The following is a 12,500-nucleotide window of genomic DNA, read 5'->3' as shown; positions in this document are numbered from 1 at the left end:
TGTAAATGAGCCTGCCGTCTACACAGACAAACTGCAACAAAATAGCTTTATACTAACTTATCCTGATGTGATTTAGAAAATGTAAGGATACTGGGTGGTAGAACGCACATATCTAGGAAAAGTCATGAAAGGAGGGTGAAACAATGACCCCTCATGGCTGATTAAGTGTTAAACCTATTTACAACTATATCATTTTTTGATTTTCATTTGGTACTTAATGGCTAACCTCAAGTCACAAGTTGTATCTGCGTCTTAATAGGCCATGTGATTTAAACGTCATATCCCACTTCTTATTCAGGGAGCAACAACCTTGGCTAAACTATCTCAAAGTGTCTTTGGCTAGCTTTTTTTTGGTGAGCTGTCAACGTAATTGCTATATAATTGTGGAGAATAGCAGTTGTCTCCTCTTTTTTAAAGGTAATTTATGGGTATTGCCCTAGGCCAAAGTCAACAAAAGCAGGACTAAATTGTTCATGCATTTAATCGTTTTTTGTTTTTTCTTCTTCCACATTGTCATTTGTTTGAAGCTCATTCTGAGATGTGGAGCCTGCTTCTAATCCCTCAATCACTTCCAGCCTTGTTTGAAATGTCAACCCATCGATTTCACCTCAACCAATAGTGAATTTCCTCACAATACTCTTGGAAGACTTTTAATTCTTCATCTCATTTAGAGCAGACCCCATACATAGAAGATAACCACTTCATGATTTCCAATGAAGCTACACTACTACACTACGCCCCACCAATTGAGCAGACTCGGTGTGTCTGCCAACAAGCTCCACCCAAAGATATGTACATAGAAAACGTATTTAAATACTGTACATGAAATTAATAATCCATCATTATCATCATTATTCTTGCCATGGTGCCTGGATGTGTAAGAGTGTGAGCAAAGGGCAGCAGCAGGTCAGTGAAACTCTGATTGCCTTATTAATTCAGCACCACGAGGAGGCTGCAGGCTGGAACATCACAGCGTGGTGGAGATGATACTGTGAGGCCAAGACAACCTTGTGAACAAAGGTGAAAACGCCAGAATGTTCCAAGAAACTACTTGAGAAGATGAAAGTGGCATTATTCACTTAAACACCAAGGGTCAGTAAAAGTTGTCATGGCACACAAAAATAAAGTAGCGCACATCAAATACAAAAACCTAGAGCCAGAGATGTCTGTTCAGTGGCTAGCCCTACTACTTTCTTTCCTCTGTTTTCACTCATGCCTCTCTCCTTCAATTTGTAACTGAATAAAGATAGAATACCAGTAAGAGAATATATGTCCGTTCTCCATTTGTTTATACAACGACTATGTGTTGGTTCTTACTAACGCATGTTGTCGATGCGTGTTATTTTCTCACCAGTGAGAAGACGGGACAGGACACACACACCACCACAACTCGACCCAGGGCGTGCCGCTGGCATAAACACTATGTGGTTGTTAAGGGCCACAACCGCTAGAGAGGGCCACACTTACGCCTTCGATTTAGCGCAAGCTAGCTACCACCCGTCAATCAAAAACGCGGCTACCATCTACCCCCTCACCCCAATCAACGAAACACCCGTCAAAATGTCCACAAACCCCCCCCCCACCCCCCCCCCCCCCAACCACAATCTAAATCTTGTTCAGGATCACCAGGGCCAGAGTCAGTCAGGATGCAGGCTCGTTGAGAGGGTCCTGTGAGGTACGTGTTTTACTAGCCTAGCTGGCCTAGCCTAGCCTGGGTAATCATTCATCCTGTGTCACTGCCTCCACTGGGTCCAGTCCCCAAGGGCCTCACCACTTGTTCCAGGCAACGCGCTAATTAACTGAGACATTCATCATCATATTCATCCGTGTTCCAGCATGAAAGGTTGAGTTAGGGTTAGTTAGTTAGTTATTATTATTAGTATTATTATTAGTAGTATTATTATTATTATTATTATTATTATTATTATATATGCAGCTAATAAAGCTATGATAGCACAATTTTTATGAATCAACTGAAAACATAAATACACAGTTTGATATATTTCTAGCCTAAACAATATTACTGAAACAGTCACTGAGATTCAATCTGTTCGAGTGTCCTTCATCAAAGAAAGAGATGTTTGCTGTTAGGCTAATGGGCATCTGGTTCACAGCCAGGAGACCATAACAACATTGAGTGTCATTTATTGTCCTTGACAGCAAAGTGGCACTGGCCAAAGCAGCAAATTGATGCTTTCAGCCATAGAGTAGGCACTGCCCTTCCTGTTATTGCACCATGATATATATACTGTATATACGTATATACATTCATATTTAAATAATGACAAATCCCACCACTGCTTCCTCATCAGACGTAGCTCTCATGTTCACTTACAGTGTGTGGTAAGAGAAGTGTCAAGAGTAAAGGTTAGTAAACTTTCTTTCTGCTTCTATCACGACGACTGCCAATGGCCCCGGGCCTGAGCTAGATTACTCTTCCTGGAATGGAATGGACTTTATTTGTCATTGCTACAGTACAGGTACCAAACAACGAAATTTAGGAGGGGTGGCTCCCCTGGTGTTAGGAAAGGGAAAAAAAAATAAAAAATAGAAAAAGCATAAAATCACAAGAAGGTAGGGAGCTGGTTTACATCAATAAAGGCTATGTACACAATCCACTGTACTATACTGCACAGATAGTCAACTAGGGTTGTCATATTGCACAAAAGTATTTTTTCACGTTATTTTAAAGTGTCACAGTTTGCAGGCTTGAAATGTACATGTTTGTGCCTCAGCACAACTGGTGAACTGGTGAACTGACTGGTGAACTGATGAACTGGTGAACTGCACTTGCTTAGTCTAATGTATCGATTGTAAGTCGCTTTGGAATAAGGTGCCTGCTAAATGCCAAAAATGTAAATGTAAATGTAAGGGGAGAGAAGGGACCAGTGGATTGAGAGAAACCCATGGTGTTGCATACCATCCTTCACTCCATTCCATGCGTTACAATGAGCCTGTCCTCCGATTTCTACCTCCACCAGCCTCTACCCCCACCAGCCTCTACATAATGTGTAGACACACATTGTCCCATGCAGTGTCTCTCCTACCAAGAAACTAAACTCAGATGGAAGAGACTTGGATGGATGGATGGATGGAAGAGACTTATGGATGGATGGATGGATGGATGGATGGATCTTGCAAGTCAGAAGGAACAAGATGAATGTGCATTAGTGAAGGAAATGCAAAGATGTATCTGCATGTTAATTGCAGACTAAAAGGGAGAAAGAACCAATGACCTAGGCATTGGCCACAACCTAAGCATTGTTAGCACCATGCTCTCATCAACTGAGCCACAGAGGACCACAATTCCTCAGTGAAACGGAGACAGAAACTGTTCTCTTGTGTCCTGCGGTGGTCCAGTGGTCTAGCACCGTGGTCTACAGTGCACACTTATGCCCGTGTCAGCATGGGTTCGAATCCAGCCCATGCCCTGCTGACATGCCCTCTCTCCCTTACTTCCCTGTCTATCTTCACTGTATCTGTCCAATAAAATGAAAAATATGAGTGGGACTGCGCCACTCAAGAAAAATAACTTTAAAAAAAGAAACTGTTCCCTCGTTACCACCAGCTCCCTTTGAAGACACGTATCTCAATCACTTCTTCAAGACACACACGGAGAAACGAGACAATGTATTTCTGCCAAAGTTTGGAAGAGAAGAACCCACGCACAGACGTAGATACACAAGAAACTGCACGCACACGTACGCACGGCACGTGCACACAATCGTGCTGAATATTTCAGATATTACACATTATACAACAGTTAGTTCCGACCAAGTAATTTGATTGGACAAGAGGCATTCCATGAGTGCTGATATACAGTATAACAGCACTGGGAGTAGCTAGCCTGCAGATGTTTGTGTTCAGGTTACTAGGCAACAGTCCAGTTGCGGAACTATTTTTTGTTGACGGAGCCAAAATAAATGATTAAATAAACAAACAAATCATAATCTGTTGTCACTTATTACTGTTAACTAATAAATTGCGCTGTAGAACTGTTGCATAAAAGCAATATCACACTCGAGGTCGTGCTGTTATACTGAATATATGTGATTGTCTTCATACTCGGCCTGCGGCCTAGTACCTACGACCCAATCACAGATTGCTTAAAAGAAATGACAAGGCATCCGACGCCTGAACTCTTACAAAGCAGGGCGGAAAATAGAAGATAAATAAAATGATCAATAAGGAGAAAAGGCTGAATGAGTCAACGAGGAATAGATCTGTTCAGACGGGTATGGGGGTGGGACTCCGTCTGGGAGAACGTAATCGTTTGTGCTCTTGTTGTTGTTGTTTCGTGTGATGTTTCTGTCTGTCTGTTGCTTTTGAACAGCCATGGTAGGGTGGGGTGTTCACACCAGAACAGCCGTGCCTTTTTTACCCCCTATAAGAGCCGCCTTGGGGGTCATCTTTACAATGCTAAGCTGGTATTTACACACAACGACCACTAGTTGGCCGCCTTGTAAATTAGCCTGCTTCCTACACAGATAAACTAGCAAAATAGCTTCATACTAGCTTATCCTGATTTAGAAAATGTAAGGATACTGGGTGGTAGAACGCACATATCTAGGAAAAGTCATGAAAGGAGGGTCCTGAAATTTGATCGAGGGCAAAGATATATATATAATAATAAAAAACGTTTTATTCATGGCTGTTCTAGTGTTAACCCCTTTTTGACAAATTCAAGGAAGGAACACAAGTCCCATTCTGAGGCACCGCGGGACTGGAAGGTGAGAGGAAACCATAACCAGATGGAGACCGTCATTATTTGATAGAGGATATGAAACTTCACGGCTCCATCATTATAGATCTTCTCTGGGCGCCTGTGGTTCAGGAGGTAGAGGAGCCGCCGTCTAATGATCGCAAGGTTGGCAGATCGGTGGTTCGAGCCCCGGCTGGCCACATGTCGAAGTGTCCTTGGGCAAAACACTGAACCCCAAATTGCTCCCAGTGAGCGGGCCGGCCGGCGCTTTGCATGGTAGCTTGCCGTCATTGGTGTGTGAATGTGTGTGTGTGAATGTGTGTGTGAAGGAGAGGCCGTTGTAAAGCGCTTTGGATAAAGGCGCTATATAAGTCAGTCCATTTACCATTCTCATTTCAGAGATATGTCAAATTAAAATAGCGTAATGTAACCATAGTACACAGACGTTTTCTCTCAGATAAAGAACTGTACATTTGAAACAGACTGACATTTTTGTCTGACAAACAACTTGCTTGTCAAATACTCAAACACTCTCATCAGCACATGCTAGTCTACTTTAGTGATGATGCTACAGAATCCATCAAACATCACATTAGTGTGTGTGTGTGTGTGTGTGTGTGTGTGTGTGTGTGTGTGTGTGTGTGTGTGTGTGTGTGCGTGTGCGTAGGATTGCATCTTTATGAACATGTGCCAACCAGGGTAATAACACCAAATGAATCCCTGTTTGCATATGAAGGGGCTTCTGCTAGCAATGTGTTTTTTATCACATTATAACACTAGCTGTGCATGTCTTGATTACATTGCAGTCCCACACTCAGTCTATTTATAGTGGGAGAGAGGCAGCCATTCTCCCATCACCACCTCTGAGTTACCTCCCAGCACACACAGCACAGGAAGCAGAAGAAGCTGTTCCCAGTCACTGTTAACAGACGCATGGCTGACATGAACTCATCCATGGCGCTGAAGTCAGAACTGTACAGGGCCACACGGTGTCAGGGTAGACACGTATGTGTGTGGGCGTGCGTGCGTGCGTGCGTGCATGTGTGTGTGTGTGTGTGCCTGTGTGTGCGCGCGCGCGCGCGTGTGTGTGTGTGTGTGTGTGTTTGTGTGTGTGTGTGTGTGTGTATACCTGTGTGTATATGTGTGTGTACCTGTGTGTATGTGTGCGTGTGTGCTTTTGTGTATGGTAGTATGCTTGTTGATACAAGCATACTACCTGGGAGGAACATGTCAAGGGTTTACCTCTATGAAGGCTTAACGTCAGTTACAACATTGCTCTATCTGTCATGCAGCTGATGTAATGTGTGTGAGTGTGAGTGTGTGTGTGTGTGTGTGTGTGTGTGTGTAATGTAATGTGTGTGTGTAATGTAATGTGTGTCTGTGTGTGTGTGTGTGTGTGTCTTTGTCACACACACACACACACACACACACACACCACATTACACACACACACACATACATTACATTACATTACATTACACACACACACACACACACACACACACACGCACACACACGGACACACGCACACACACACTCGCCCCTGACTCCATATTCAACTGTCCAACGGAGAGGTTGGATGTGCTCAGACAAAGAGAGTGTAGTAGTTAATTATTCAGAGAGCTCACTGCAATCCATTACATCACATGTATTATGAAGGAGGCTGAACTACAGCAGCTCTTAAAAGCCCATCAGTCTTAATGACCCTGGACCCTGCAGCGGCCGGTCAGCAGCATTAAGACCAGCGACAAAACAACTACGCTGCCGGCTGTGTGTTGTAGCCTAAAGTCTGAAGTAGGTAAGAAAAGAAAGTCGAAAAAGACCACAATACCTTGATCAACAAGACCAAGAACATCTAAAACTGAATGTCGGTAGTCGTAGTATCGACCTCCGTTTAAAAGCTGGACAACGGTAAGAGTATAGTGTATATATATATATATATATATATATATATATATATATATATATATATATATATATATATACAGCCATGCGTGGCTAGGGGTTTAAAGTCATTAAATTACCAAATGTATCAGCTTAATATTAACACCAGAACAGCCGTGCCTTTTTTTACCTACTATAAGAGCCGCTTCGGGGGTCAAATGACAATAGTCTTTAGAATGGGAAGCTGCTACTTACACTCAAAGTCCACTAGTTGGCCGCTTGTAAATTAGCCTGCCTCCTACACAGAAAAACTGCTAAATATCTATATACTAGCTTATCCTGATGTGATTTTGAAAATGTAAGGATACTGGGTGGTAGAACGCACGTATCTAGGAAAAGTCATGAAAGGAGGGTCCTGAAATTTGATCGAGTGCAAAGATATAACGTTTTCTTTTACTCACAGGGTCAAATTACCCCACCCACGGCTGTTCTAGTGTTAATACTATGTGATGTAATGATTGATTGGTCCACCGATGACAGCGGTAAAGGCTTTGTAATATGAACAGATTCAGGTCAGTGTGTCAGTGTCTGGTTTTATGACACATCATCCATCACCAGGTCATGAATACAGGGGACTGGACTAACCTCCATGGTGGTCAGGTTGCATCGATTGGTCCCTGCGAACCAGCCGTCAGCGGAGCACTGGTCAATATCCACATCCTGGAGACTGACGTCCACCCTGACCACGCCCCTGGAACAGAGGAGGAAAGCAGAAGGACAACTTGTTGAGCTTAATATAATAATAATAATAATAATAATAATAATAATAATATCTTAGATTTATATAGCGCCTTTCTCAAACCCAAGGACGCTTAACAGATTTCATAGACAGACAGTCAGACAGACAGAACAGAAAAAACAAAGCAAAGAAACAAAGACAATGAGACTGACAAACTAGACTAGAGGCTAAAGGCCTTAGAGAACAGGTGGGTTTTGAGGGCTGATTTAAAAGTGTCCAGGGTTGGGGGGGGGGGGGGGGGGCGTTGCGGATCGCTGTGGGGAGAGAGTTCCAGAGGGTGGGAGCTGCCACACTGAAAGCTCTGCCCCCAAAGGTCCCCAAATATGGAAGCAAATCGCAAAAAAGCAAAACCATAACAATTCTGGAATCCACCACTACTGTAAAACACACCGTCGAAGAACACGACTACAAACACTAACTTTCAGAAAAAAGGTAGAATCCTTTAGTCCAGCCATCGCTTGAGAGAAAAAAACATTGCTCGGGGCGGCTATGGAGCAGGAGGTAGAAAATATTTGTTCTCTTATTAGTGGCGATGACAAGGGGGTCAAGCGGGTTTGATAGTGGTAACCCCCCTCCCCCCCCCCCCCCCCCTCACACACACACACACACACACACACAAAAACAATTCAGATGTGACCTAGTACAATGGAAATAGTAAAGTAATCAGCCGTGAGAACCGACGGTTCTGGAGCCTAACGGCCCTTAGGGGGCAGGAGCCTATCTGCATGACGCTGGTATGTCGCAGGGTCTTACCCCCCTAATCCAACCCTTAATGCTGAGTGCCAAGCAGGGAGGCACCGGGTACCATTTTTATCTTCGGTCGACGACTCGGCCCGGGGATCGAACTCACGACCTCCCGGAGGACACTCTAACCCGCAAGACCGCCGCATAGTCTGACCTCAACCTTGAAACATATCTATACGCTTTCAAATTTCAATCAAGGTAGGCTTGCCGACTAACTGTACTTAACATAAACAGGAAAAAACCTGGTTAAAGCTAAATGACGCTTTCTCTCCTGGTTCGATCAGTTTGACCGGTGAATGGTACGGTTATTGAGTTTGGCTGGGGAGAAAGAGAGGAGTTGTTAGAGAGAGTTGTGACAGAGTTGTAGCACAGCTACGACAGGAAAGGGTTAAGGAACATAGTACGCTGCCACAGGGCTGCTATCTTCCTCTTCACCGTGTTTATTTTTTACTGCAGGTGCTTCAGGTGTTTCGGCAGCTGATTTCCTGCCCCGGCCTGTCGGTGGGCAGGGCTGTGATTTGGAGAACAGCTTGACGCGAGCAGATACCCACAGAGATCTGATAAGAAAAAAAGGAGACTTTCCTCCTTCCCTCCTATGATGCGACCAGATGGTAAAGAAGGCGGCATTAATTACCTTATGAAATAGACTAATTAAAATGGTGCCCTCTCTAATGACCTTGTGATGAAGTTTGAATTAACTACAAATTGAAGTGCGTATGCGTCGATAGAGAGTATAGAGATGTGTTACTGTTTCGAGTCCGGACCGTAGTGAATGTGTACAAGGAAGAGTCATTTCTCTCTCTCTTTCTCTCTCTCTCTCTTATTAATAACAGCATAGGTGAAAGAGTCTGTGTGCATGCACTCACTCTCTCTCTCTCGCACACACACACACAGATGAATGTGGCGAAGCACCTTCTCCAGGTGCAAGCGAACTGATTTATCGTGTTCCCAGTGCTGTGTGTGTGTGTGTGTGTGTGTATGTGTGTGTGTGTGTGTGTGCACGTGTGTGTGTGTGTGTATGTGTGTGTGTGTGTGTGTGTGTGCGTGTGTGTGTGTGTGTGTGTGCACGTGTGTGTGTGTGTGTGCATGTGTGTGTGCGTGCGTGAAAGAGAGAGAGAGGGAGAGTGCATGCACACAGACTCTTTCACCTATGCTGTTATTAATAACTCCGCTCCATGGCCTTGCCTGAGGGCTAACTGATTCAGTGTGTTTCAGTCCCCTACTGCTCTCTGCAAAACACTTCAATTCAAACCTACTGTAATAGAAAAATAACAAAAACATGTGTATGGACAGTCTACCCCCCCCCCACCCCCCATACACACACACACACGCACATACACACACTCACACACACACAGAGACACACACACACACACACACACACACACACACACGAACACGGACACACACATACACGGACACACACACACACACAAACTACACCACTTCAAAGACAGACAAGAGCCACCATTAAATGTAGCAGTCTATTTGATTTTGCCAGTGTGCTTTTTCCCATTGGTCAGACAATTGACAGACAGCTGACTCTGCCAGGCTATGGCGATGGTACACACACACACACAGACAAACACAAACACACATGCCCCCCGCCCCCTACCCCCCCCCAACCCCGAGTCCTGTAGGCAACACAGCTCGTCACATCTCGTCAGCTTTCAACCACTCACAAACTCCCCGAAACAAAACACACTCCGGCTTAGTTGTTTTCCTTTCCCTTCTTTCTTATTCTCTATCCATTCCCTCCTTTCTCTCTTCCGAAGCCCTCAGCTCCTCAGGCCGCTTTTTGAGCATTCAAGCCAAAAGTGGACATATGGTCCACGGATCGTCTGAAGCCTCGGGACGCCTGCAACCATGACTCTCAGAGAGGCGACGGCTGAATACAAATAAACAGCCTGCAGCCGGCAGCTCAGCCTGGGCAGCCAAGAGAGGAGCACTGTCTCCAAGGCTGCCATAGTGGTCATCTGCCCCTCAGGCCCAGAGACGGAGCAGAGGGAAGCAGGAGAGAGGGAGAGAGAGAGAGAGAGAGAGAGAGAGAGAGAGAGAGAGAGAGAGAGAGAGAGAGAGAAAGCAGGGAAGAGAGAGAGAGAAAGCAGGGAAGAGAGAGAAAGAAAGCAGGGAAGAGAGCTTTTCCCCAGGAATCAAACTCTCTTTCTGAGTGTGTGTCTGTGTCTGTGTGTGTGTGTGTGTGTGTGTGTGTGTGTGTGTGTGTGTGTGTGTGTGTGTGTCTGTGTGTGTGTGTGTGTGTGTGTGTGTTTGTGTGTGCGTCTGTGTCTGTCTGTGTGTGTGTGTGTGTGTGTGTGTGTGTGTGTGAGTAGCCCTCTCTTTCGTTTTTCCTCCATTCATTGTCTATGTAAAGAACAGTAGGAGAAAGGATGAGCAGCAGCATCCCACAGCAAGTAGTTGTTTGGTTTGCCGACCAAACCACCCTCAAGACCACCAGGACCAAGCTCCGGACCTGGGGTGATAGGGCTTTTTCAGCCGCAGCCCCGTCCCTCTGGAACGCACTCCCCAACCACACCAGACAGGCCAACACCCTCCCAACATTTAAGCAGGCCCTCAAAACCCACCTCTTCAAGCTCGCCTTCACCAGTTAACCCTCTCCCCCTCCCCTTCCCATGTGTCCCCAGCGTTTTTACTCGTCTTTGAGTGTCTAGAAAAGCGCTATATAAGTCTAATGTATTATCATTATTATTATTTATTAGTAGTGTTCCCTTGTTTCTAACGGACCAAGACAGTGACACAGTCGTGCTTATATTAGCCTGACAATTTGTACACTTCTAAAGTGTGTTTATGTTATGAATATCCAGGTCTTACTGGTAATAAACAAATAAATCACCCAAAAGACATGTTGCTCTAGACTCCGGTTCAATGGTTTCTAACTCTATTAGCGAATTGTACAATTAGCCTACATTTTCAGTTTGGCTAGTGAAAGTAACCATGTGGAGATGCTAGCTAGCTGCTGTCTGGGCAGCTTGACTACCCTGGGACATCCCAGCGTCCGTTAGCGGGGGGGGGGCACAGCGAGGGGGCATGAAGCATCTGCTGAGATGGACCGCATCCAGAAACAGACAGAGAAGGAAACCCCAAACCTCCTCCGGCTAAACGCAAACATGCTACTACTAAACTGTCGACTTCAGAGAGGCCAGAGAAAAGGGCTGTTTTAACAGTCCAATAAAGGAATCAGAATAGTGAAAATACCACCGCTCATCCGTGATCAGACTTTGCTGAGGTGCTGGAACCCGAAGAGTATCAATAGAGCTGCAAAATAACAGCATCCGCACACTTAAAAAACGTATTTTATTGCGAGCTTTCGGTCAACAGACCTTCAGGCATAAAGCAGACAAGTGAATGCAGTGGTATGAAGGGTTCAAACAACATCACTTGGTTTATCCAACGCACAACACAACAACGAATAAAGGGAAAGAGATTGTAGCAGTAGTCATACCCAGTCTGGGCTCAGAGAGGCCTCCCTTACCATATTGTAATAATAACGTTGTATTTAGGTCAGGGTGCATTAGGCTGGAAATAAAAATGTCACAGCTGCACTTGGCAAGGGAAGGGGTTAACACTAGAACAGCCGTGCCTTTCTTACCTACTAAAAAGAGCACTCAGGACAGTGTCTGTGTCTTTCTGTGGCGTTACAGTCGCCGGGGGCGTTTCGTCTGCTTTGATGACCAGCGACAGAACTCAATAAAACGACCTGGGCCGCGTGGAGGAGGTGGTGGTGTGGGGGGGAGGGGGGGGGGGAGGGTTGCAGGGGGGTCCCATGTTCAGCCAACGGCGATAGGCACATTAGCTTCTCCTCGTCCTGTCCTGCTTAATGCATCTCCATCATGTCAGGGATGTTTTAGTCTTGAGAACAAGGCCCCACAGATCTGACATTGTGATCATTCTCTTGACGTGACGCATTAGCAGCGATGGCTGAGCCTCCTCTAAAAGCATGTTGTTGTTGTTTTTGAAGTTGATGGATTGTAATGGTGTGCCTTGAAGGATAAGAAGTACCTCACATGAACTGTTTAGAACTAGAACAGCCGTGCCGTTTTTACCTACTAAAAGAGCCGCCTCGGGGGTCAAATGACCATTGACCTCTTTACAATGCTCAGGCTGCTATTTACACACAACGACCACTAGTTGGCCGCTTGTAAATTAGCCTGTTTCCTACACAGAAAAACGGTAAAATAGCTTTATACTAGCTTATCCTGATGTGGTTTTGAAAATGTAAGGATACTGGGTGGTAGAACGCACATATCTAGGAAAAGTCATGAAAGGAGGGTCCTGACATTTTATTGAGTGCAAAGATATAAAATGTTTATTTACTAACAGGGGTCAAATGACTGTGTTTTATTATCTTAGGAC

General features: G+C 44.9%; 1 protein-coding gene across 1 annotated transcript in view; it reads right to left on the bottom strand.

Annotated features, from left to right (window-relative positions):
• Positions 1-12,500, bottom strand: part of gpr158a (G protein-coupled receptor 158a) — a gene marked incomplete at both ends in the record, with an annotated part of 82,934 nt that overhangs the window by 63,009 nt on the left and 7,425 nt on the right. Inside the window, one exon of the mRNA XM_080547438.1 lies at positions 7,232-7,337. Coding sequence (XP_080403564.1) covers positions 7,232-7,337 — 106 coding nt within the window. The remainder of the gene's footprint in view (positions 1-7,231; positions 7,338-12,500) is intronic.

Source organism: Nansenia antarctica, assembly GCF_963989245.1.
Source record: "Nansenia antarctica genome assembly, chromosome: 17".
NCBI lineage: Eukaryota > Metazoa > Chordata > Actinopteri > Argentiniformes > Microstomatidae > Nansenia > Nansenia antarctica.
Note: the sequence above shows the minus strand (reverse complement) of the source record. Positions and strands in the feature narration are given on the sequence as shown.